At 45.4% G+C, this 22,793-nt stretch overlaps 1 protein-coding gene, 1 long non-coding RNA gene and 1 pseudogene across 5 annotated transcripts; 1 reads left to right on the top strand and 2 right to left on the bottom strand.

Annotated features, from left to right (window-relative positions):
* The first annotated feature begins 1 nt into the window (after window position 1).
* On the top strand, window positions 2-9,171 carry Terf2ip (telomeric repeat binding factor 2, interacting protein). Its single transcript, NM_020584.2, has 3 exons — window positions 2-785; window positions 3,980-4,104; window positions 6,482-9,171. The coding sequence occupies exons 1-3, from the start codon at window positions 125-127 to the stop codon at window positions 6,875-6,877; spliced, it is 1,182 nt and encodes a 393-aa protein (NP_065609.2). The 5' UTR covers window positions 2-124; the 3' UTR covers window positions 6,878-9,171.
* Gm6793 (predicted gene 6793) lies at window positions 2,076-3,679 on the bottom strand (annotated as a pseudogene). Its single transcript, NR_033513.1, has one exon. The product of NR_033513.1 is annotated as a predicted gene 6793 (transcript).
* A 4,339-nt stretch (window positions 9,172-13,510) lies between the features above and the next one.
* Gm9564 (predicted gene 9564) lies at window positions 13,511-20,998 on the bottom strand. Of its 3 annotated transcripts, none has more exons than NR_164170.1 (3): window positions 20,864-20,998; window positions 15,864-16,000; window positions 13,511-14,246 (listed from the first exon to the last, which is right to left on the bottom strand). It is a non-coding gene; the product is annotated as a predicted gene 9564 (long non-coding RNA). The 3 variants fall into 3 exon arrangements; NR_164171.1 differs by lacking the exon at window positions 20,864-20,998 and adding an exon at window positions 16,739-16,946; NR_164172.1 differs by lacking the exon at window positions 20,864-20,998 and having other exon boundaries at window positions 15,864-16,146.
* Window positions 20,999-22,793: the final 1,795 nt, after the last annotated feature.

Here is a 22,793-nt window from a genome sequence, read left to right on the forward strand (position 1 = left end):
CGGGAAAGAGGGCGGGCCCTCGGCCGGACTCTCGCTGCGCAGGCGCAGTGCTGGGCTCCTCCGGCGGAGAGTCCGTCTTAGTGGTGTCGTTTCTGCGCTTTACTTGTACAGCGGGGCGACAGGTATGGCGGAGGCGATGGATCTGGGTAAAGACCCCAATGGGCCCACTCACTCCTCCACTCTGTTCGTGAGAGAAGACGGCAGCGCCATGTCGTTTTACGTGCGGCCCAGCTCGGCCAAGCGCCGGCTGTCGACGCTCATCCTGCACGGCGGCGGCACCGTGTGTCGGGTGCAGGAACCCGGAGCCGTGCTTCTCGCCCAGCCCGGGGAGGCGCTGGCCGAGGCTTCGGGCGACTTCATCTCCACGCAGTACATCCTAGACTGCGTGGATCGCAACGAGAAGCTGGACCTGGAGGCCTATCGGCTGGGCCTGACGGAGCAGGCGTCCGATCCGAAGCCCGGGGCTTCCACCGAGGGCTCCACGGAACCGGAGCCGCAGCCCCTGACCGGGCGCATCGCCTACACCGACGCGGAAGATGTGGCCATCCTGACCTACGTGAAGGAGAACGCCCGTTCGCCCAGCTCGGTCACAGGCAATGCCTTGTGGAAAGCGATGGAGAAGAGCTCGCTCACGCAGCACTCCTGGCAGTCGCTCAAGGACCGCTACCTCAAGCACCTACGGGGTCAGGAGCACAAGTACCTGCTCGGGAACGCCCCGGTCAGCCCGTCCTCCCAGAAGCTCAAACGGAAGGCGGAGCAGGACCCCGAGGCCGCGGATAGCGGAGGTGAGGCCGGCACCTTCGGGGCTCCGGGGGGCGGGGCTGCCTGCCTGTCAGCGAGCGTCTTTTTGGGCGCCGTGGGTGGCATAGCTCAGCCCCTCTTCTCTGTTGAGGTCCGAAGCGAAAGTGCACCGTTTCCTCTTATCCCTTGTTTTCTGGTTTTAATTTGTCTTTTCATTTAACTTTTCCTTCCCGTTGACTGGATGTTTGTTCGTTGATGGATTTGGGTTTGGGAGGGCGGGGAACTTGAGTCTCTTCGCTGTGTCGCCCAGGCTGTCCCCAAACTCTATGCCTGAAATATTCTCCTGCCTTCGGAGTGACTGAGACTACGGAACAGTAACTAGTTTACAAAAACGGCTCTGTGTTCAAAAGGAACACAGTACAGTATATATGGAAATCTTCTACCCTTCCTACCCACCATACCCAGGAGGTAACAGGGTAACCTGTTTCTGTTTTCAGAAATTTCAAAGATATTTTCCCTTCCCCCTTTTTCCTTCCTTCCTTCCTCCTCTCCTTTTCTCCTTTTCCTCCACCTCTTCTTGCGCCTCCTCCTCCTCCTCCTCCTCTTCTTCTCATCCTCCATCTTTTTTATTTGAGAAAAGGCCCCTGGCCGTTCATTTTAAGATATTGCCTATATTCTGGTCTTACTCAATATAAACTATGTGAATGGCATGGCAGGTCAGTTTACTTTCCGTATTTTGGCTTAACTGAATGTACTTCTATATAAAGAGGAAAGTTGCTTTGTGGTCTTCTTAGGTGAGGTGAATTTCTAAGCACTTGAGGTTAAGATCTGGCTGTGATTAGTGTATAGTACAAAGGTGTCGCTTTTTTTACTTAGGTCGTGTTGTAAGTTTGTTTTTTGAGACAGCCAGGCTGGCCTCCCAAGTCTAGGCAATCCTCTTACCTCAGTCTCTAGAGTGCTGGAATCACACAGCTGAGCCACCATGCCTGGCTAAGATATCTGCCTTTTCTGTAACCAGTATTGACAGCTTAAATGGCAGACATTTTTGACTTTAAGGCATGCTTTCTCCATTTGGGCTGTGTGTGTGTGTGTGTGTGTGTGTGGGGAGGTAAAATCTATTTCTCTAGTTCAGCATGCTTAAAGAGCACTGAGTGCTCTTCCAGAGGTCTGAGTTCACTTCCCAGCTCACAGCCATCCTTAGTGGGAGCTGATGCCCTCTCCTGGTGTGTCTGTAGACAGCTACAGTGCGCTGTCAGTGTGCCAGTCTCTTGCTCTCCAGGTTCCTGAGTATTCTCTTTGCTCTGCCTCCCCCTTCCCTCCTCCCTCTTTTCTTCTCCCTTCTTTCCTCCCCCTCTCCTCTCATGGCCCAGTTTAGTGTGGACCCTTCCAGATGCCTCTGGCTACACTCTCCCTCATATCTACAATAAACCTCCACCATACTTAAAATCCTCGTGTCCTCATTTATTTCTTTTTTTTTTTTTAAATTCCTTAATTTTTATTCCTGGTACCACTACCACAATTTACAGGGCAATATACCTGATGTAATGAAAAGAAAAAGAAAAAGACAAAGCTACAACAGATAAAAGACCTCAGGAATGTACATCTAATTGACACTACATTGCATTAATCAATAGCTGCACTTTTTGCAAACTGTGGCTATGACAGTCCTGAACAAGAAGGGTTTCCTGTTTAAGCTGCAGTAACTTTTCTGACTATGGATCATCGTTCCTTCTGTGGCAGATTTTTACAGTTCCTCTAATGCATTTGGGACGACTGTCTCAAAGTAACCTGCAGCTTTCCTGACAACTCCTCGCTCTCTCTCCTGCTAAGAACTGTAGCCGTTTCTGTTTTATTTTAAAACCTTCTGCTACCATATCCACCACTTCCACCTCCAGATCCATAGCCACCACCATAGGGACTGCCTGAGCTTCTTCCACCAAAACTGCCCCCCTTCATGGGTCCATAATTTGATTGTTGCTGTCCACTATAATTTCCAAAGTCATTATAGTTTCCACCACCACCATAGTTACCTCCACCAAAATTTCCTCCTTCATTGTAACCATCATAGCCTCCTCCTCCACCACCATATCCACCACCCTGGTTTCCATATCCTGGTCCACCACCTCCATAACCTCCTCTACTACTGTAACCAGGACCACCACCATAGTTGCCACCATCACCTCCAAATCCATTATATCCACCATCACCACCTCCATAACTACCTCTGCTGCCACCACCTCCACCACCATAGCCACCTCTTCCTCCAAAGTTTCCTCCACCACCTCCAAAGTTTCCTCCACGACCCATAAAGTTGCCAGATCCACCTCCACGATCTCTCTGTGATCCAGCAGACCGCATCTCTTGTTTAGAAAGGGCCTTTTTCACTTCACAATTATGCCCATTAATAGTGTGGTATTTCTGAACAACAATTTTATCAACTGTGTCATGATCATCAAAAGTTACAAAAGCAAATCCTCTCTTTTTCCCACTCTGCCTGTCTTCCATAACCTCTATGGTTTCAATCTTGCCATACTTTTCAAAGTAGTCTCTCAGGTTATATTCTTCCGTATCCTCTTTAATACCACCAACAAAAATTTTCTTCACCGTTAAATGGGCACCAGGCTTTACAGAATCCTCTCTAGAGACAGCTCTCTTTGGTTCCACCACACGCCCATCAACCTTGTATGGCCGAGCACACATTGCAGCATCCACCTCTTCAACACAAGAGTAGGTCACAAAACCAAAGCCTCTGGAACGTTTTGTTTGGGGATCTCTCATTACCACACAGTCTGTAAGTGTGCCCCATTTCTCAAAATGTTCTCTTAAGCTATCATCTGTGGTTTCAAAGCTCAGACCACCAATAAATAGCTTCCTCAGCTGCTCTGGTTCCTTTGGATCATGGCCCTCCATTTTGAGACCGGACTCGCCTCTTCCAACTCGAGTTCAATATGGGACCGAGAGCATCCTCATTTATTTCATTTGGCCTAGAACTCACTTAGAGCCCCAGACTAGCCTCTTAACTCAAAACCTTCCTTGCGTCGTGCTCCCGGGTCCTGGGAGTAGTGGTTATTTTTGGAAACAAGTGTGAGAATTATTGAGTATGCATCTCTTACGCTCTCTGTACATTTCTGAATAATAAACAGGAATTTTCTAAAAGGAAAAAATCTGCGTGCACAGAACTGATGCAGACGGTCTATGCGAATGAGCTTTGTTGCTCTGCTGTTCTTTCCTTTAATAGAGCCACAGAACAAGAGAGCGCCAGACTTGCCTGAGGAGGAGTGTGTGAAAGGAGAGATCAAGGAGAATGGAGAGGCAGACAACAAGCTGTTTGAGGAAGCCGCTCCGGAGTTCGGAGAAGCCGTGGTATCTGAACTTAGTTTACTTATTCCCTCCCCCTGCCTCGTTCTCATTTGCTTATTAACCTGGGCTTTCCATCCACCCGAGGCCAGGAACATACAAGACGGAAGAGGAGAGAAATAGATGTGACCTGGCTTTAGGCTTCACAAAGCCTTTAATATTTGGCAGGATAGGATAAGTGGCTGAGGGAGAAAAATCATCACACCGAATAGGGACAATTTTATTTTAGTTTTTGCTCTGAGACAAGTCTCACTGTGTGGACCTGGAGCCATGGGTGGGTCTCTTCAGCCCAGATCTTGTGAATTTAAAAAAAAATTAAAATTTTTTATTACAATTTTATTTATTGGATAATAAGTCCATCCTCTTTGTCTACCATGTAGAGCCCCGAGAATAAGCTCAAGTGTCTGGCCTGGTGGCAGCTGCTTTTACCTGCACAGCCATCTTGCTGGCCCTGAATTAACACAAGAGAAAGTGGTTATGGAGTCATGGTGGCATGTGCTTTTATTCTAGTGTGTGGGAGAGGCAGGTGGATCTCTGAGTTCCAGGCTAGCCTGGTCTACATAAGTGAGTTTCAGGATAGCCAGAGATACATAGTAAGATCCTGTTTTGGGAAAAAAAAAAAACAGGAAAAAGAAAGAAAGGAAGGAAGGAAGGAAGAAATTATGATTCAGTTTTCTGTTCCCTCCTGCCTTCCTTACTTCTCTTCCAGGCTGGCCTTCCTGCCCTGCTTAAATGCATTTTCCCCTAGAACTGAGGCCTGAATCCAGAGCTGCACACATGCTAGGCAAATGCTCTGCGAGTGAACGATACTCCAAGCCACATTCTGCCCTTTCCTCTTAAAGTTACTGGCCAGCCTGTCACAGTGCTGTTTGTCTGTGACCCCAGCACTTTAGAGATGAAGACAGGAGGAACAGGCATTTAGGGTCATCCGTGGCCGTATTATCTCTGAAGCTATCCTGAGCTACTTTGTCTAAAATTAAGAAAACAAAACAAAAAACCTACCCCAGTGAATGTGGTGGTACATGCCTATAATTCTGCACTTGGGAGTTAACTGAGGAGGGACTCAGAAGTCAAAGGTGAGGGCTGGAAAGGGGCCTTAGAGGGTTAGAGCACTTGTTGCTCCTACAGAGGGCCCAGATTTGATGCCCAGCACCCATAAGGCCGCTTATAACCGACTGTCTGTATCTCCAGACTCAGGGACCTATTGCCCCCTTCTGACTTTTGTGGGTACCAGGCATGCACTTGTACACATACAACCAGGCAAAATACTCAAACACATAAAATAATAATTCTAAAAAAATGTTTAAATTAATTCAAAAAGGGGAAGAAGTTAAAGATCATTGTTTGCTACGAAGCAAATTCAAGGCCAGCTGGGCTGCCTGAAACATCGTCTCCCGGTACAGCCAGAACGGCCCTGAGCTTATGGGAATGCTGGGGTTACAGGGATGTATCACCACACCCGTCTAGTATTTAGTATAAAAGAAGGAAATTAAGTTTGTATAAATGGTAAGTGACTATTACTGATGGCCAGAACTAAAGAATTTCTGTGTTTTGTAGTTTTGCATGTTGTTTTGTTATTTGATGATTTGTTCATTTCCTATCAACTGTCAAACTCAGCAGTTCTCAGACACAGCTCTCATGTAACATGCTTTGTGATATGCCTAAATGTCCTATAGCTTGGAAAGCCTAGTAGACTCATACAGCAATATTGAGGACTTAGTCACAGGCTTCATTGATGAACACAGCATGCCTGGTTCCTGCTTTTATGGAACTTCACATCTTAGTCACAGGCTTCATTGATGAACACAGCATGCCTGGTTCCTGCTTTTATGGAACTTCACATCTGCAAGTGCATTGAATAAGAGATCTAATGGCATACAGGTTACACATGTTCTCTCTCTCACACACACACCATGCATTCTGTATTTTATTTTTTAAGAATTATTTATTATATTTTATGTATATGAGTGTACTGTAGCTGTCTGAAGACACCCCAGAAGAAGGCATCAGATCCCATTACAGATGGTGGTGAGCCACCATGTGGTTGCTGGGAATAGAACTCAGAGCCTCTGGAAGAGCAGTCAGTGCTCTTAACCACTGAGCCATCTCTGCAGCCCACATTCCATATTTTAACCAGTTAAATATATACGTGTAGATATGCACGACATGCTGCCCTTCCACGTATTCTCCACATGCATGTCTGTACACATGTCAGCATGGATAAATACAAAGGAGAGGGACTGAAGGGAGCCTGGGGTGATGGTGATGGTGATGGAGATGGCTGTGTGAAGAGCCAGGGAGCGATAGTCAGGGAGAGAGATACGTGTTCCAAGAGCTCAAGGCTTAATAAATAGGAACTGGTTTCTCTCCTTGTTCTTTCTAGGTGGATGAGAGCCCTGACTTTGAAATACATATAACGATGTGTGATGGTGATCCACCCACACCCGAGGAAGACTCAGAAACACAGCCAGACGAGGAGGAAGAAGAACCAAAAGTTTCTACGCAAGAAGTGGGAACTGCCATTAAGGTGATCCGGCAGCTAATGGAGAAGTTCAACTTGGATCTATCAACAGTTACACAGGCCTTGCTGAAGAACAGTGGTGAGCTGGAGGCCACGTCCTCCTTCTTAGAGTCGGGGCGGAGACCCGACGGTTATCCCATTTGGTGCAGACAAGATGACTTAGATTTGCAGAAGGACGATGACGACACGAAAAATGCACTGGTCAAAAAGTTTGGAGCTCAGAACGTTGCTCGGAGGATTGAATTCCGAAAGAAATAAACAGACAAGAGGATGGAAAAGATAGGTGATGATGTAAGCACCTGTGACCATTGACACCGACCAGCAGGCGATCGTGTCAGCACCAGTGGCCAGTGACCCCGCCGGTGCTGCTGTAGCCACGCAGTGTAATGTAGCAGGATAAAACAAAAGACACTGGAATTAGAGCCGTCCATGGCAAGTATCCCCTGTTTATGATAGGCAAATCTAAGCCAGAGAGGTTGGTCTGTGTACTAGTCATTTTTGGATGGACTGTGTCCCCCGTTGTACAGGTGCCAGGAGCCAAGTGACAAAGTCAAAGTTGGAAATGAAAGGGCATTTGACTTGGTGAGGGAATAATTCTTGTCTTTTGGCAGAAGTTGCTTTAGCTGGAGGGTCCCAAACCAAGAGTCTAGAAGAACGATTTAGTTGCAGAGCTTGTACCATGACTCCCAAACTATCCCATCCCCCAGGGACCTCTGGATTCTGTGTTGACTGAGTTGAAAAACCCCATAGTCATCTTGCTATAAATCTTTGAAATCTCTTCTTCTTCCTTGGCTGTTGCTTTTTGACTCTGAGTCAAGTCTCTATAGAACATACTTGCTTACTTACCACTCAGTTTTGTGTACATAAAGCCCTAGGCTTGAAGGAGCTTCCATCCTTTGTACATTATAAATGATGTCATGTACAAACTTCACAGTCAAGAATCAAAGGAAAAAATCAAGTTACACACACACACACACACACACACACACACACAGTCTTAAAACTCTGTTCTAGAAGGCTGTGATTCAGTGTCTCACCCTTGTAGCTATCCTCGGACACTGTTGGTTGGATACTGTTAATTGTGATATGTCAATTTTAAAATTATGTGGAACATACGTTTTCTGCTGAAAATTATGCTAGACTTAAAATTGAGTGGCCTTGGTCCACTTTGCTGTGTTGTTTTTGTCATTGAAAATAAATAAAACTTTGTGTTGAGTCTTGTCAACAAGCATTTTCTTTGATTTTATATAGGAAACAGTTTAGGTAAATTTTCATTTTAGAATTAATAAGCCTTGAAAAGATGATCCTCTAGGTGGAGTGAAGGGAGGATGTGTCTCAGTCAGGGTTTGTATACCTGCACAAAACACCATGACCAAGAAGCAAGTTGGGGAGGAAAGGGTTTATTCAGTTTACACTTCCACATTGCTGTTCATCACCAAAGGAAGTCAGGACTGGACCTCACACAGGGCAGGAACCTGGAGGCAGGAACTGATGCAGAGGCCATGGAAGGTGCTGGTTCCTGGATTGCTTTCCCTGGCTTGCTCAGCTTTTCTTCTTGTAGAACCCAAACCACCCAACAGCCCTCCCCCTTTGATCAATAATTGAGAAAATGCCTTACAGCTGGATCTCGTGAAGCCGTTTCCTCAAAGGAGGCTCCTTTCCCTGTGAAAACTCCAGCTTGTGTCAGGTTGACGCACAAAACCAGCCGGTACCGTGTGCATCAGAACTATGAAAAGAGGCAGAATCAGTTGAAATTCTGCGAGTTGAAGAGAAGCAAGCCAGAGGTGTGTCACAGGTGTGAGCCCCATCTCCAGCAGTCTGGACACTCAAACTTCACACTCACCAACAGGAATCTGATACGTGTCTACGCGAAGCATTCTAGAGTTAATGTCTTAGTTTTAGGTAATCTTAAAACTTAGTTTTAGTTTTTAGTTTACCTAAAACTAGTCTTAGTTTTAGGTAATCAAAGGATGTGAGAACAGAGGTCTCCTGTTTACCACCTAAGTGTATTTTGGAACTAGATGCACTGAAAAAAAAAAGGTTGTTTGTTTAGAGAGAGGAACTTATGTCTTCTACTTTCTAAAAAACTTCTAGTAGAGTCTGGTATAAGTGAAATGTTTAACCTGAGCCCTTTTCTGAGGATGTTTTAGGCATGTGACACACGTCAGTAATGTAATTCTCACTACTCTGGTGACTAAGATGGGAATTGAGAGGGGTTATATGGTACGATTTGTTTAAAATGTGTACTCTTTTTGATAGGACTCTAAAATGGTTCAAAATTAACTGTCTTAAGGGCTGGAGAGATGGCTCAGTGGTTAAGAGCACTGTCTGCTCTTCCAGAGGTCCTGAGTTCAAATCCCAGCAACCACATGGTGGCTCACAACCATCTGTAATGGGGTCCGATGCACACTTCTGGTGTGTGTCTGAAGACAGCTACTGTGTACTCGTATAAATAAAAATAAATCTTTAAAAAAAAAAAGAAAATTCTGTTTTTGTAAAAAAAAAAAAGACAGCTACAGTGTACTTACATATAATAAATAAATCTTTAAAAGAATTACTGTCTTAAATAAATGATTTATTATGTTCAGGCCTTAGTAAAGTTGCCATCTACTGGTTTTATAGAGCTAGAATCCTATTTTTGTCAAATATTGTCCAGAGATCTGTTATTCCCTACGTCTTAAAAGACATAGAAACCAAAACACAAAGCAGCTTACAACTTGCTATATATTATATATATATCCTGACAGCTTAATCTGGATTGCGTCTGGAACCAACTAAGAGACATGCCTCCGGGATGGTCCGTGAGGTCATTTACAGGAAGGACTAACCAGAGAGAAGAGACCCTCAGAGTGGATAGCGTCTTCCCCTGTAGTGGCCCAGGATATGCATAGGAGGCAACAAGCAGTACTGCTTCATTTGCCTGCCCTGGTTTCTTGCTGGCGAATGCATGTATACCATTGTTGCTGCTGCTGCTGCTGCTGCCATTGGAACCCAGCTTATTCAGCCTTTCAAAGTGGACTGAAAACTATGGGCTCTCCAAGGAGTTCTCTGGGCCTTCAGCTTCAGCTTAGGACTGCTGAGACACCAGGTTTATGGATTGAGTAGCCACAGTGCTCTGGGCACTGTTGGACTAGCCAGCCCTTGCTGTGTAAGGCAGTCTACAAAATGACCATGTATAGTACATATTCATCTTATTGGCTCTGTTCCTCTGGAAAACCCTGATTAAAACAGGCATGCTCTGGCTTTCTGCTTGTGCCCTTTATTCCTCTAGGAATGAGTTTATTCTCCCGCCAATCTTTTCTTCTAACCCTGCAGTCTGTCTTGTGATGATGTCCACCACTGCCTCTTCTCATAGTTTGCAAGTGTTGCCTAAACATAGCTACAGAGTACATGGATTAAACAACAGAAATATGCTGGGCTGTGGTGCCGCACACCTTTAATCCCAGCACTTGGGAGGCAAAGGCAGGTGGATCCCCAAGTTTCAGGCTAGCCTGATCTACAGAGGGAGTTCTAGGACAGCCAGGGCTACACAGAGAAACCCTTTTTTTCTTTTTTTTTTTAATATTTATTTATTATATGTAAGTATACTGTAGCTGTCTTCAGACACACCAGAAGAGGGAGTCAGATGGTTGTGAGCCACCATGTGGTTGCTGGGATTTGAACTCTGGACCTTCGGAAGAGCAGTCGGGTGCTCTTACCCACTGAGCCATCTCACCAGCCCGAGAAACCCTTTCAAGTGACCATCCAAACAAGAAACCCCAACAACAGAAGTTTGTTTCTAAGTTCTGGAGGCTACAAGTCCAGGAACACAGGGTCAAGCTGTGAAAAGGTTTGGTTCCTTCTCTCAACGATCAGATGCCCTCTGGCTGTGTCTCTTAGTACACTCTGATTTCTTTTTAAAGGACAGCTGTTAGATTGGAATAGGGCCTACCTTAATGAATGGCTTCATTTTACATTAGTTAACACCTTAAATACACAGCACAGTGCCCTTTGAGGTCCTAAGGGTTTTCAACATATGAATTGGGAGTAGGGGCATAATGGAGGCCATAACATTTCTCCAAGGGCTAACTCCTGTAGCAACATCACTCCCCTTTCTCCTAAGCCTCTTTTTTTGCCAGAGTATTTTTTTTTTCACTGCAACAGAAATGGATACCAGAAGTAGGGTCATTGTTGTTAAAGGAACAGAGGCTCTATCAGAAAATGGGTTAGGGGGTCATCTGTGTGATGCTTTGTCCAAGAAACTGGCTGCATTCTGCCCGTGTCCTGAAAAGCTGAGTGAAGTCAAACTGAAAGATGATAGACTAGGTTGGCTGGTGTTCAGGCCTGTGGAGAGATCAGCGCCACTGAAGTAAAGTGTCCAGTGCTACACAGGGACAATTGGAAGGATATTCTGAGGTCAAGGATCTCTGACCTTGTAGGAGGCATCGCCTTGTGGAGTTCCCAACTACATTAGTCAAGGGTTTCCTCCAGGTCAGCTCACAGAATCTGATACAGTCATGGCTCGTCGACATCGCCAGCTGGCAGCACAGACTGGCAATGCCATAAGCATTGTCCATGTGCCACTGATCTTAAAAGTATGACGAGCCGGGCAGTGGTGGCATGCACCTTTAATCCCAGCACTTGGGAGGCAGAGGCAGGTGGATTTCTGAGTTCGAGGCCAGCCTGGTCTACAGACTGAGTTCCAGGACAGCCAGGGCTATACAGAGAAACTCTGTTTCAAAAATACAAACAAACAAAAGCTGGAAGGATGTAAGCTTGAGAATGTCATAGAGAACTGCTAAGAGCAGGTGCCACTTGGCAAGATGGGAAGCTCTACAAGGCTGTCTGTCCAGTAAAGCTGAAAAATCTCAGTTGTAGTTAAAATCCTAGGACCATGGTGACATCGGACCACCCAGAGCTGAAGGTGTGGAACTACTGACCTCTGCCTAAGGGAGAAGTTGGCAGCCATAGGAGGCAGGAATGGGGCTGCCCAAACCTTTTGAGTACAAAGATGTAATCTAAGGTCTGGATGCTGGACACAGCTGTTGCTGGATTTGGGGTTTGCTTTGATGTTGTTATTTTAGTATTTAGTACTCTGTCTTTCCATTTCGAAATGAGAATGTTTCTCCTGTGCTATTGCATTTTGGAAATACATAACTTGTTTTGTCGGAAGGGAGTTGAGAGAAAGGCAGAGAGAGAGCCATGAGCGCGTGGAGAGAGAGGGGGAGGGGAATGAAAGGAGAGGGGGAAGAGGGTAAGTGAGCAAGGGCAGGAGAGCAAGAGAGAGCATTTGTTGCTGTTGTTGTGTTTGCTTTTTAAATAGGAGTGGGCTCACAGTAAAGAAATTGGATAGTTAAAATGTAAACTTTCGGGGCTGGAGAGATGACTCAGTGTTTAAGAGCACCGACTGCTCTTCCAAAGGTCCTGAATTCAAATCCCAGCAACCACATGGTGGCTCACAACCATCCCTAATGAGATCTGACGCCCTCTTCTGGGGTTTCTGAAGACAGCTGCAGTGTACTTAGATTTAATAATAAATAAACCTAAAAAAAATGTAAATGTTTAAAACTCTGGCTATTTTTAAAGTTAGATTGTGTTTTACATTATGAGACAAACATGAACCTTTGGGGATGGAAAGGGTGAAGCTGTGGTGTCATCAGTTTTAACTGTCAACAGGATAACGCAAATTAGATTCCTTTGGGAAGAGGCTGAGTAAAGAATTGTTTACATCAGGTTGGCTTCTGGGCATGTCTGGAGGTGCCCATTATGGGTGCCACCTTTCCCTAGGCTTGGGTCCTGGACTTATAAAATTGGAGAGAGAGAGATGCTGAGCACAAGTGAGCATGCATGCATGAATTCTCTCTGTTCCTGACCATGGCTATGACTAGCTGCTTTGAGTTCCTGTTTGGACTTCCCCTTAGTGCTGGATTAGAACTTGGAATTTTAAGTCAAATAAGTCCTGTCTTCCTTAACATTGCCTTTACTGGAGTATTCTACCATGGCAGCAGAAATGCAGACAAAACATTATCTAAGTGCGTTCATTATTCTTTACCTTTTCAAGGTGTTGGTTGAGACAGGGTTTCATGTATCCAAGGCTGGTCTTGAACTTGCTATGTAACTGAGGTTGACCTTGAAGTTCTGACCCTCCTACTTCCATCTGCAGAGTGTTGACATTATAGGTGAATGCTACCATACTGGGTTGTGTTGGGACAGGGCCTTGCATCCCAGCTGCCTTTGAACTGTGTAGCCAAATCTTCCTGCTTCAACCTCCAGAATGCTCTATACAGGTCTGTATCACCAACTCCCAGCTAGGAAAGCTTTCTATTACTATTCTTAAAATAAAACGTGTCATTTGTGATTTAAAAAACAAAAAAGAATTAACATTATTAAAGGGAACTGGAGAGGTGGCTCAGTGGTTAAGAGCAGTGACTGCTCTTTCAGAGGTCCTGAGTTCAATTCCCAGCAACCACATGGTGGCTCACAACCATCTGTAACGGGATCTGATGTCCTCTTCTGGTGTGTTTGAAGACAGCTACAGTGTACTCATATAAATAATAAATAAATAAAACTTTTTAAAAAATTAACATTATTAAAAAGAGTTTGTTATTGGAGGGGAGTGGGGATTGGACATATAACTTATATGCACACATGAAATTCTTAAACAGTAGCCAGGTGGTGGTGGCGCACGCCTTTAATCCCAGCACTCGGGAGGCAGAGGCAGGCGGATTTCTGAGTTCGAGGCCAGCCTGGTCTACAGAGTGAGTTCCAGGACAGCCAGGACTACACAGAGAAACCCTGTCTCGAAAAAGCAAAACAAAAATTCTTAAATAGTAAAAGATTAAGAGCACAACCTAGTGGTATAGTCTAGATCCAGCCCCCAGTAACACACACTAAATTACCACAGGACCCAACTACACTTCTGGTTATGTGTATTCAATGATGATGATGATAATAATAATAATAAAGTCCACACAAACACACGTGCACAAATGTTTATAGTAATAACCATAACTTCATTGTGGCACTAACACAAGTGTTCATCAGATACGGAGAGGATACGCATAAGACAATGAACTACAAGAGCTTAAGGCTTTGGTGAACCTCACAGGGATGACAGAACAAACTATGTCTCTTTCAGAGGGTTCCACCTTGCAAGCATATCCAGGCGGCCCTTGTCCCACCATTGCATAATATAAGCTACATCGTGGATATGATCTAGGTCCTCGGAGTGTCTGTTCTCATGCTCTGGACCAGACTGAGAATAGAAAGGAGCCTGGCTATCTGAGAGATCCTGTCCTGCAACTGGCTGTTCTGGTGAGTGATTCCTGTAAGTCAGAGGGGCATCGGGGTTCTGTCTTTGCTGCACAGCTTCTGGGGTCTGCATGATCGCAGGGCTTGGCACTTGGCTCCCAAAGACCCCAGAGGGATCCCAAGGAACAAATGCCTGCGAGCTAAGAGGGGCAGGTAGGGATGCGTGGTCATCCCAGCAGGGATTAGAGGAAGGGAGACAACAGACTGGGGGAGTGACTCTGTTGAGGTACTGCCACTGAGTGGCTGGGGGTGTCCCCTCATTTGTGCCATGTCTTGATAAACTCATGGGCTCTTCTCTATGCTCAGAATTTAGGGTCCATTGCTTCTCAAACCATGCCTGAGGAAAACAAGAGATAAACATCATAACACAAGTGATAGGAGCTTGTTGCAAAATTCTATCCCATAAGCTTGGAAGTTCAACCAGGGCTATACAGAGAATCCCCATCTTGGAAAAACAACAACAATAACAACAACAACGAAAGTGCTTTGTGTATATATTAGGGCTTCCAGTTTTGTGTTTTCATGGGATTCCTGCGTGTGGCTCTGCATCTCCATGTTTCTTTGACTCTTCCTTTAGTTTGTGGATTCAGATGGGAGGGGGAGGGGAGAGGAACTGGGAAGAGTTGGGGGAGGGGAAGAAGTCAGCATCTTCATCAGAGCAGCTGTGACTAATTTAGGAAAGCCACAAGTTTGGGTCTGTTGGCTCTTGACATTCCTTCACAGGAGTGGGTAAAGGGTCAGGAGACCCTTACCCGAGACTCCAGCCACTCTTACCTGCGCCTCCAATCAGCTGTCTATAGTTCTGCCCTAACTGCATATGGCTTCAGGCAGCGATATGATTTATAACTTTTGGAAGTTAACTGCAGCTATGGCAAAGTTGTCAAGTCTAGGCCAGTTCCCAGGGATGCAACTGCTTTGGGGTCACCCACACTTTCTGCAATTAAGCCCTCGAAACTCACTGGATCTTTGGTCTGTTGTTAGTGTAAACAGACATTGACCCAAGGAAAGTTCAGAGGACACTAGCTCAGCTTCTCCTATCCTGTAAGCAGTCAGGCTGAAGTATGACTAGAGGGGTAGACACATACAAATGGATACTTAACAACAGATGAAAAGACCATATATTACTTTATGTGCATGTGAGCTTGTATGATGTACGTGTGTGCTATGAGCATGCTGGATGCGTGCTAAGTCAGATATTGATGTCCACCATTGTTTGTTTTTTAGTCTCTAGATAGCCCTTGCTGCCCTTGAACTTACAGATCTGCCTGCCTCTGCCTTCCTGAGTGCTTGAAATTAAAGGCATATGCCACCATACTATGCTTACTGGGGACAATTTTGATTGTAAATTGTTTTGGTTGTCACTAAGGGGCTAGAGGATGTGGACGTGACCATGGACTACACTGGTATATATTTGGTAGAGGACAGCTCTGCTGAAAAATATTCTACTGTGCACAAGAACTCTCAAAAGAAAGTTATCTGGGGCTGGAACATTGGCAGCTAAGAGCACTGACTGTTCTTCGGAGGTCCTGAGTTCAATTCCCAGCAACCACATGGTGGTTCACAACCATCCGTAATGGGATCTGATGCCCTCTTCTGGTGTGTCTGAAGACAGCAACAGTGCACTCACATGTATATGTAAAATAAATAAATACATCTTTAAAACAAACAAACAAAAAAACCCAAAAGTTATCTGGCCAGAGAGAGGGGAGTGGGGTAGGGTGGAGAAATATTAAATTACACATTTCCCAGCTTCCCTGCTTGTGACTCTGTATGGATGCATTTCAATTTCGAAAAGCCTTCCTTTGCTGGAATGCGACATTTACTGTTACCAGTTTACACAGTCCTTTGCCCTGTCTGGGTACACCCAAGATAGCCCAAAGCTCCAGTCTCATCCCTAGGGAGAGTGTCACTCACATACAACAGACTGACTCAGTGCCTCAGACACCCAACTTACTTGAGTTCTTGATTCCTCAAAGCCCATTTTCATAGCCATTTCTTTCCTGGCAGCGAGGTCAGGGCATCCGCTCTTCTTAGAGGCTTTCCTTGGGAAGCCCGCTTGACTTCGTTTGAAGGGCATTTGGTGTGGTTTGGCTTAAGATCACAGAAACAAAAAGGAGTTTTTCAGTCAGTTGCATGTTCATGCCAGAAAATAATGCTCTTGGCAGTTGCTCTCTGAGTCTCCCTGGGGTGGGAGGAAAGAAGGCATCGTGGAATCTGTCTGTTCCAGGCAACTCAGGACCAATGTTTGGGATTTTTGTTGTTGTTTTGTTTCTTGAAATATGGTATTAACTTTGTAACTCTGGCTGGGCCGGAACCCACTACATGGACCAGACTGATGCTGAAGTTACGGAGAGGCAGGAGCAGAGATTAAAGGCATGGACCACTATGCCTCACAATTAATGTTTCCTTTGAAACTCTCCTGTCCAGAGCAAGCTCTAAAAGGCTCTTACATGGAGAAATCTTCAGGAGACGTAGATAACGGTCATTTCTACTCTCGGCAAGACTCTTGGCAACACCCTTGGACCAGTGAGTTAATACATTCAGACTGGTCTTGTTCCAAGACTTTTCTTTCTGTGGCTGCTAAACCAAGTCTAACTAGAAAAAGAAGCTGTAAGCTGGTCGTTTTTATTTCGGAGCCAGCAGAGATGGGACGGGACACCTCGAACTGTCTCTACTGTCACTAATACAAACAACAGAATGCTTTGTTGATTCCTTTGTTACCGGAGTCAAAATTGAACCTATTTTCTAATGTCCCCCGTGTTTTGCTTTGGTAACTTCATACTTCTTGAAACAAGCATCTTATGTAGTCTAGGCTGGCTGTGAACTCACCATGGAGCAGGGGTAGGACTTTGAACTTCTGATCTTCCTGCCTCTACTTCCCCAGTGCTAGGATGACAAGCATGTGCCACTAGGCCCAGTTTCTGCAGGGTAAGGGATGGAACCTGAGGCTTTGTAGGCTAGGCAAGCGCTCCACCAGCTGAGGCGAATTCCTGGCTTCATAACTTGATACTTTGGGAGAAGACTTAGGCTGTTAATGACAACCTAGAGATTATGATGAAAGGTTCTACCTTCTTCTCCGTGTTAATTTATCCAAAGTATTTTCAGCTGAGACGCCACAAGCACAGGTGAAGCCTGGAGACTCAGATGCTGTGGCGGAGTCAGCCTTACTCTCTCTATTGTTTCTTGGACTTAACGTCCTTACTGCTAGTTTAAGTACATGAAGGCCTCTGGTCCAAACCAGTTACCAGATATTCCCATAGGATGTCCTTTTTATTGTTGCAATTTGCGTAAGCCGTCTCTCGTACTCAGTATAGATACATGGGATAAATATACCATCTCTCTTACATCATCCTGGACCAAAGCCATACACCCAATGGCTTATCCAAAACCATGTAGCTGACATAAAAATGGAACTCATATGATCAACACACACACACACACACACACACACACACACACACACACACACGCACACACTCGGAATTGTGAAAGAATAAGAAAATGTTTGAGTTGAGGCTGGAGAGATGGCTGAGCAGTTATTAGGGCTTGCTTACTCAATCATGAGGACCACAATTCAGAGCCTAGAACCTACATTGGGAGCTCACAAATGCCTGTGATTCCAGATTTAAGGGATCTAATGCCCTCTTCTTGCATCTGTGGGCACCCCTCCCCACTCCCAGAGACACACACACACTTGCATATTGGTTTTCTAGGTTTATACATGTGTCCAAACTCATTCAACTGTACACTTCTGATGTTTGAATTTTCTGCCCGTAAATTAAGCCAAAAATAAATCGATCAAAACATCAACAAAACTACCCAAGCCCAGGCTCTGTCATGGTGCTGTCCTGAATTGATTTGTACAAACCAGCTAAAAAAATATAATTAGGACATATGGGAAATCTCCATTGTGTTCAGGTAGGAGATAAAAACATATTGATTTGTAAATCCCAAAGATAACCAAGTAGAAAATATGCATACAATGAAATAGTATGCATAGTGTGATCTTTTATGATTATAAATATAACACACATTTGTAGAAAAAGTGTAAGAGTATATTCTGCTATTACTGTGGTACTCTTCATACCATGAGAATGTCAATGCTTTGATTTTATATTTTTGCTTGTATTTATTTTCTGATCTCATACCATGCACAAGAACCATTTCTATTAATAAGTTTTTGTGAGCAACGTGAATATTGTTTAGGAAAACAGTATTTTTTTTCCCTGAAATTTATTTTAGTTACTTTTCTCATTTCTGCAACCAAATATTTATCAAGAAGCAACTCACAGGAAGAAGGATTTATTTTGGCTTACAGCTCAAAAAAAAAACACGGTCTATTACGGCAACAAAGGCATGGTGGCCCGAGAGTGAGGTGCCTGGACACATGGCATCCTCACTCAAGACCAGAGAGAACAGGAAGTGGAGGCCCCCAGGACCCGCCTCCTCCAGCAACTCCGCCTCCTAAAATTTCCACAACTTCCAGAACAGCAATATCAGCTGAGCCCTAAGTGTTCAAAACCCGAGCCCACAGGGGAGGGGGGTGGACTTCTCAGTCAAACTGCAACACCTCTTCCCACAAATATTACATTCCTTTAATCCCAGCACTAGGGAGGCAGAGGCAGGCGGATTTCTGAGTTCGAGGCCAGCCTGGTCTACAGAGTGAGTTCCAGGACAGCCAGGGCTACATAGAGAAACCCTGTCTCGGAAAACAAAGACGACGACATCAACAACAACAACAACAAAGAAAAGAGAAGAAAGAAAAAGAAAAAAGAGTGGAAAACAGGGTGGATCAGGCAATCACTTGGAAATCCTGTGACAAATGTAACTTCAGAATTCATCAAAATATATAGCTATTGTTAAGATATGTGAGGGCCGTGGGATGGCTCAGTGGGTAAAGGGGCTTGCCACCAAGCCTGATGACCTGAGTTCAATCCCTGGGACCCATACGATGGAAGGCGAGAACTGGTTCCTGTCCATTTTCTTCTGACTTCCATGTGTGTGCCCCTCCGACCCCCACACATCTGAACATAATTAAGAACAGGACTTAGAGCCAGGGAAGGTGGCACATGCCTTTAGTCCCAGCGCTAGAGAGGCAGGGGCTCGGAAGATAGCCTGGTCTACACAGTGAATTCCACGATAGCTAGGGCTGTATAGAAAGATTTTGTTTTAAATTTACAAAAGAGAACAGAGCTGTTCCTGTCTAAAAGAACCTCAGGGACAAAAATGGAGAAGAGACTGAGGGAAAGGAGGTCCAGTGACCGGCCCAAATTGGGATCCAGCTCAAAGGGAGGCTCCAAGGCCTGACACTATTACTGATGCTATGGTGTGCTTACAGACAGGAGCCTAGCATGGCTGCCCTCTGAGAGGCCCAACAAGCAGCTGAACAAGTCAGACAGATATTTACACCCAACCAATGGATAGAAGCCAGGGACCCCTGTGATTGAATTAGGGGAAGGCTGGAAGAAGCTGAGGAGGAGGGCGACCCCATAGGAAGACCAGCAACCACAACTAACCTGGACACCAGAGATCTCAGACACTGAACCACTAACCAGGCAGCATACACCAGCTGGTATGAGGCCCCCAACACATAGACAGACAGCGGAGGACTGCCAGGTCTGACGTCAGTGAGAGAAGATGCATCTAACCCTCAAGAGACTTGAGGCCCCAGGGAGTGGGGAGGCCTGGTGAGTTGGGGGGTGGGGACATCCGCTTGGAGATGGGGGTGGGGTAGGAGTGGGGGGAGAATTGGGATGAGGAACTGTTGGAGGGTGGACCGGGAAGAGGATAAGGACGGACTGTTTAAAAAAAAAGATTAAAGATAATTAAAAGAAAGAAAGAAAGGAAGAAAGAAAGAAAGAAAGTAAAAAGATTTTCAGGAGGCGGAGGAGAGTCAGGTGGATCTCTATGGAGATTGAGACCAGCATGGTTTACAGTGAGATCCAAGACAGCCAGAGCTACACAGAGAAACCCTGTCTCAGAAAGGAAAAGAAAGGATCTGGTACACACAATTACAAAGAAATCACAAGGGAACAACAGGAAGGAGGAAAATTAATAAAAAGAAGTGAAACTACCCTGGTGTGTGTGTGTGTGTGTGTGTGTGTGTGTGTGTGTGTGTGTGTGTGTGTGATGGCACAGGTCTTATCCCAGCACTGGGAGACAGAGGCAATGGGATCTCTGTGAGTTCAAGGCCAGCCTGGACTGGGGACAGCCAGGGCTACAGAAAATAATCGTCTTAAACAACAACAACAACAACAAAATGATACTACTGAAAGTGAAATATACAAATGAAGTAGCATCTATTAAGTGGTTTGTGTCTCTACACATATGCACGCGTGCGCGCACACACACACACACACACACACACACACACAGAGCCCTTGCTTCTTCAAGCATCAACTTTGAAACTTTAAGCAAATGAGATGAAATGTCCCCCTCAAACAAAAACAAGTTTAGGTAGTGTACTGGCTGGTTTTGTGTGTCAACTTGACACAGGCTGGGGTTATCACAGAGAAAGGAGCTTCAGTTGGGGAAGTGCCACCATGAGATCCAGCTGTGGGGGGGGGGGAGTGGGGGAGGGCCCCTTGTGGGTGGGACCATCTCTGGGCTGGCAGTCTTGGGTTCTATAAGAGAGCAGGCTTTGTAAGCCAGGAGAAGCAAGCCAGTAAAGAACATCCCTCCATGGTCTCTGCATCAGCTCCTGCTTTCTGACCTGCTTGAGTTCCAGTCCTGACTTCCTTGGTGATGAACAGCAGTATGGAAGTGTAAGCCGAATAAACCCTTTCCTCCCCAACTTGCTTCTTGGTTATGGTGTTTGTGCAGGAATAGAAACCATGGCTAAGACAGGTAGGTAACAGATAACGAAAGGAAAACATTGGCTGGCTATCATTTTACATTAAAATTCATTTCCAACTTCAAATCCCTCACAAAAAGTCACCAGAAAACCCTCCTTACCCACAATCTGTCGCTCTAACCACCTCCGTACTTCACTTTCCTACACAGAAAGCGTCCCGCCTAACCTGAAGACACAGGTGAGTGAACGAGCGAGCAGGTCTCCAGACTCCAGAAGGAGAAGGTGACTGAGGTGGCCCTTAAGGAATGTGCCTACCTCCTTTTCAGGAGCTTGGGTTTAATCTCTTCCTTACATATTCAACACCTTAGGGAAGAAATCTGAAGCAAGGGGATTTCTAACAAAGAGTGGATTTTACTATTGTGATACCTTTCCAGATAGCCTGGATATGCCTGGAGGAGAGAGAGAGAGAGAGAGAGAGAGAGAGAGAGAGAGAGAGAGAGAGAGAGAGAGAGAGAGAGAGAGAGAGATTTTTTTTACATTTGTTTTAAAATTAGATATTTTCTTTATTAACCCTTTCCTGGTTTCCCCTCCGAGAACCCCCTAGCCCCCTCCCCCTGCTCACCAACCTATCCACTCCTGCTTCCTGGCCCTGGCATTCCCCTACACTGGGGCATAGCCTTCACAAGACCAAGGGCCAGAGAGAGAGACATCTTACGGTTATGTACAAAAAGGTCTTCTTTCTTCGTTATTTGTAAAAGGCAAGTGAGACCTATAGCTACATTATGCAACGATAAAGCAAGAAATCCCATTCGTCTGAGAGGGTATTTTGTAGCTTCGGTTGGGTTATGTAATCGACGGGCATTCTGTAAAGGTCCTTAGTTTGTATCATCAAAGTGGGCTTGATAGGGAAAAGCCTTTGTTAACAGCAGAGTGTCAACTTACAGCTTACAACTGTAACCCCACCACTTGGGAGGAGGAGGCAGCAGGATCACTGAGAATTCCGGGCTAGCCTAAGCTACAAAAAGTGAAACCCTGACTGTTCTAGGATGGCCTGCTTTCCCCTCCATGTTTGTCAAGTTTCCTGGGTACCTTGGAAACTGCTTGGACACAATTAATGGAGCTAATTGAGAATAACAATACAGGGTTCGGCAGGTGTACGGTCATGGTGATGAAGTCATTGACATAGCTCAGTATGCCACAAGACCTCCTCCTGAGATTTCTGCTGTTGTTTGCTCCTGCTCTACCCCAGGTGCAAGTGATCTTGGGAGACACTGGAGCACCGGACACTGGAGCATAGAGGTGAAAGGTTAGCTGAGGGGAGATGCCGAGATGCAGATCCCTTCGGTGATGATTCGTGATGGGGCGGGACTTTGCAGTGATGCAGCTCTTAGGTTACTCACACTGTGGAGAGTAACCCCTCAACCATGCTCTGAAAGTGTATATTGGCCCCCCCCCCCAAAGTCATCTCTGGTGGAATGCTTAAGTTGGTCTGTCATTGACGTCCTTCTGGGATTAAAAAGACATTTATTCTTGTCTACCTAGGACAAGTTAATGAAGGACTGTTTTCAAAGCAGAAACACAAAACAAGACACCCCAGGCTCAAGCCGAGCAAAGCTCAGACTTCCATAAAGGAAACAGACTCTCAATTTCCCTCCTGTCTGTGTTCAGGCTGCTTTTCCCAGGGGCCTGCCATACAGACTCCATTCTTGCATAATAACTTCCCGGATCCTGCTGGAATCGTCTGTATTGCTAAGACCTGGGTATTTATGGAGCTACATACCCTTAGTTAAAACTCTCGAAGGCAATCATAACAGGAAGGGAGGCTCTCGGGAGTGACTTCAATCATGGACACGCAGGTCTCAGGAGTTTGAGTATTGACTTAGGACAACAGGAACACAGCCTCATGCCACACTGGCAGCTGCCAGAGGAATATTCTCTTCAGAGACCAGAGATCTCTCTGGAGGCTGAACCTGGTTTTGTGACTTCAGCAAAGAAATTCTTTTCTCTCTCTCTCTCTCTCTCTCTCTCTCTCTCTCTCTCTCTCTCTCTCCTTCCTTCCTTCCTTCCTTCCTTCCTTTTTTTGTTTTTTGT

The sequence above is a fragment of the Mus musculus genome, chromosome 8 (genome assembly GCF_000001635.26).
Source record: "Mus musculus strain C57BL/6J chromosome 8, GRCm38.p6 C57BL/6J".
NCBI lineage: Eukaryota > Metazoa > Chordata > Mammalia > Rodentia > Muridae > Mus > Mus musculus.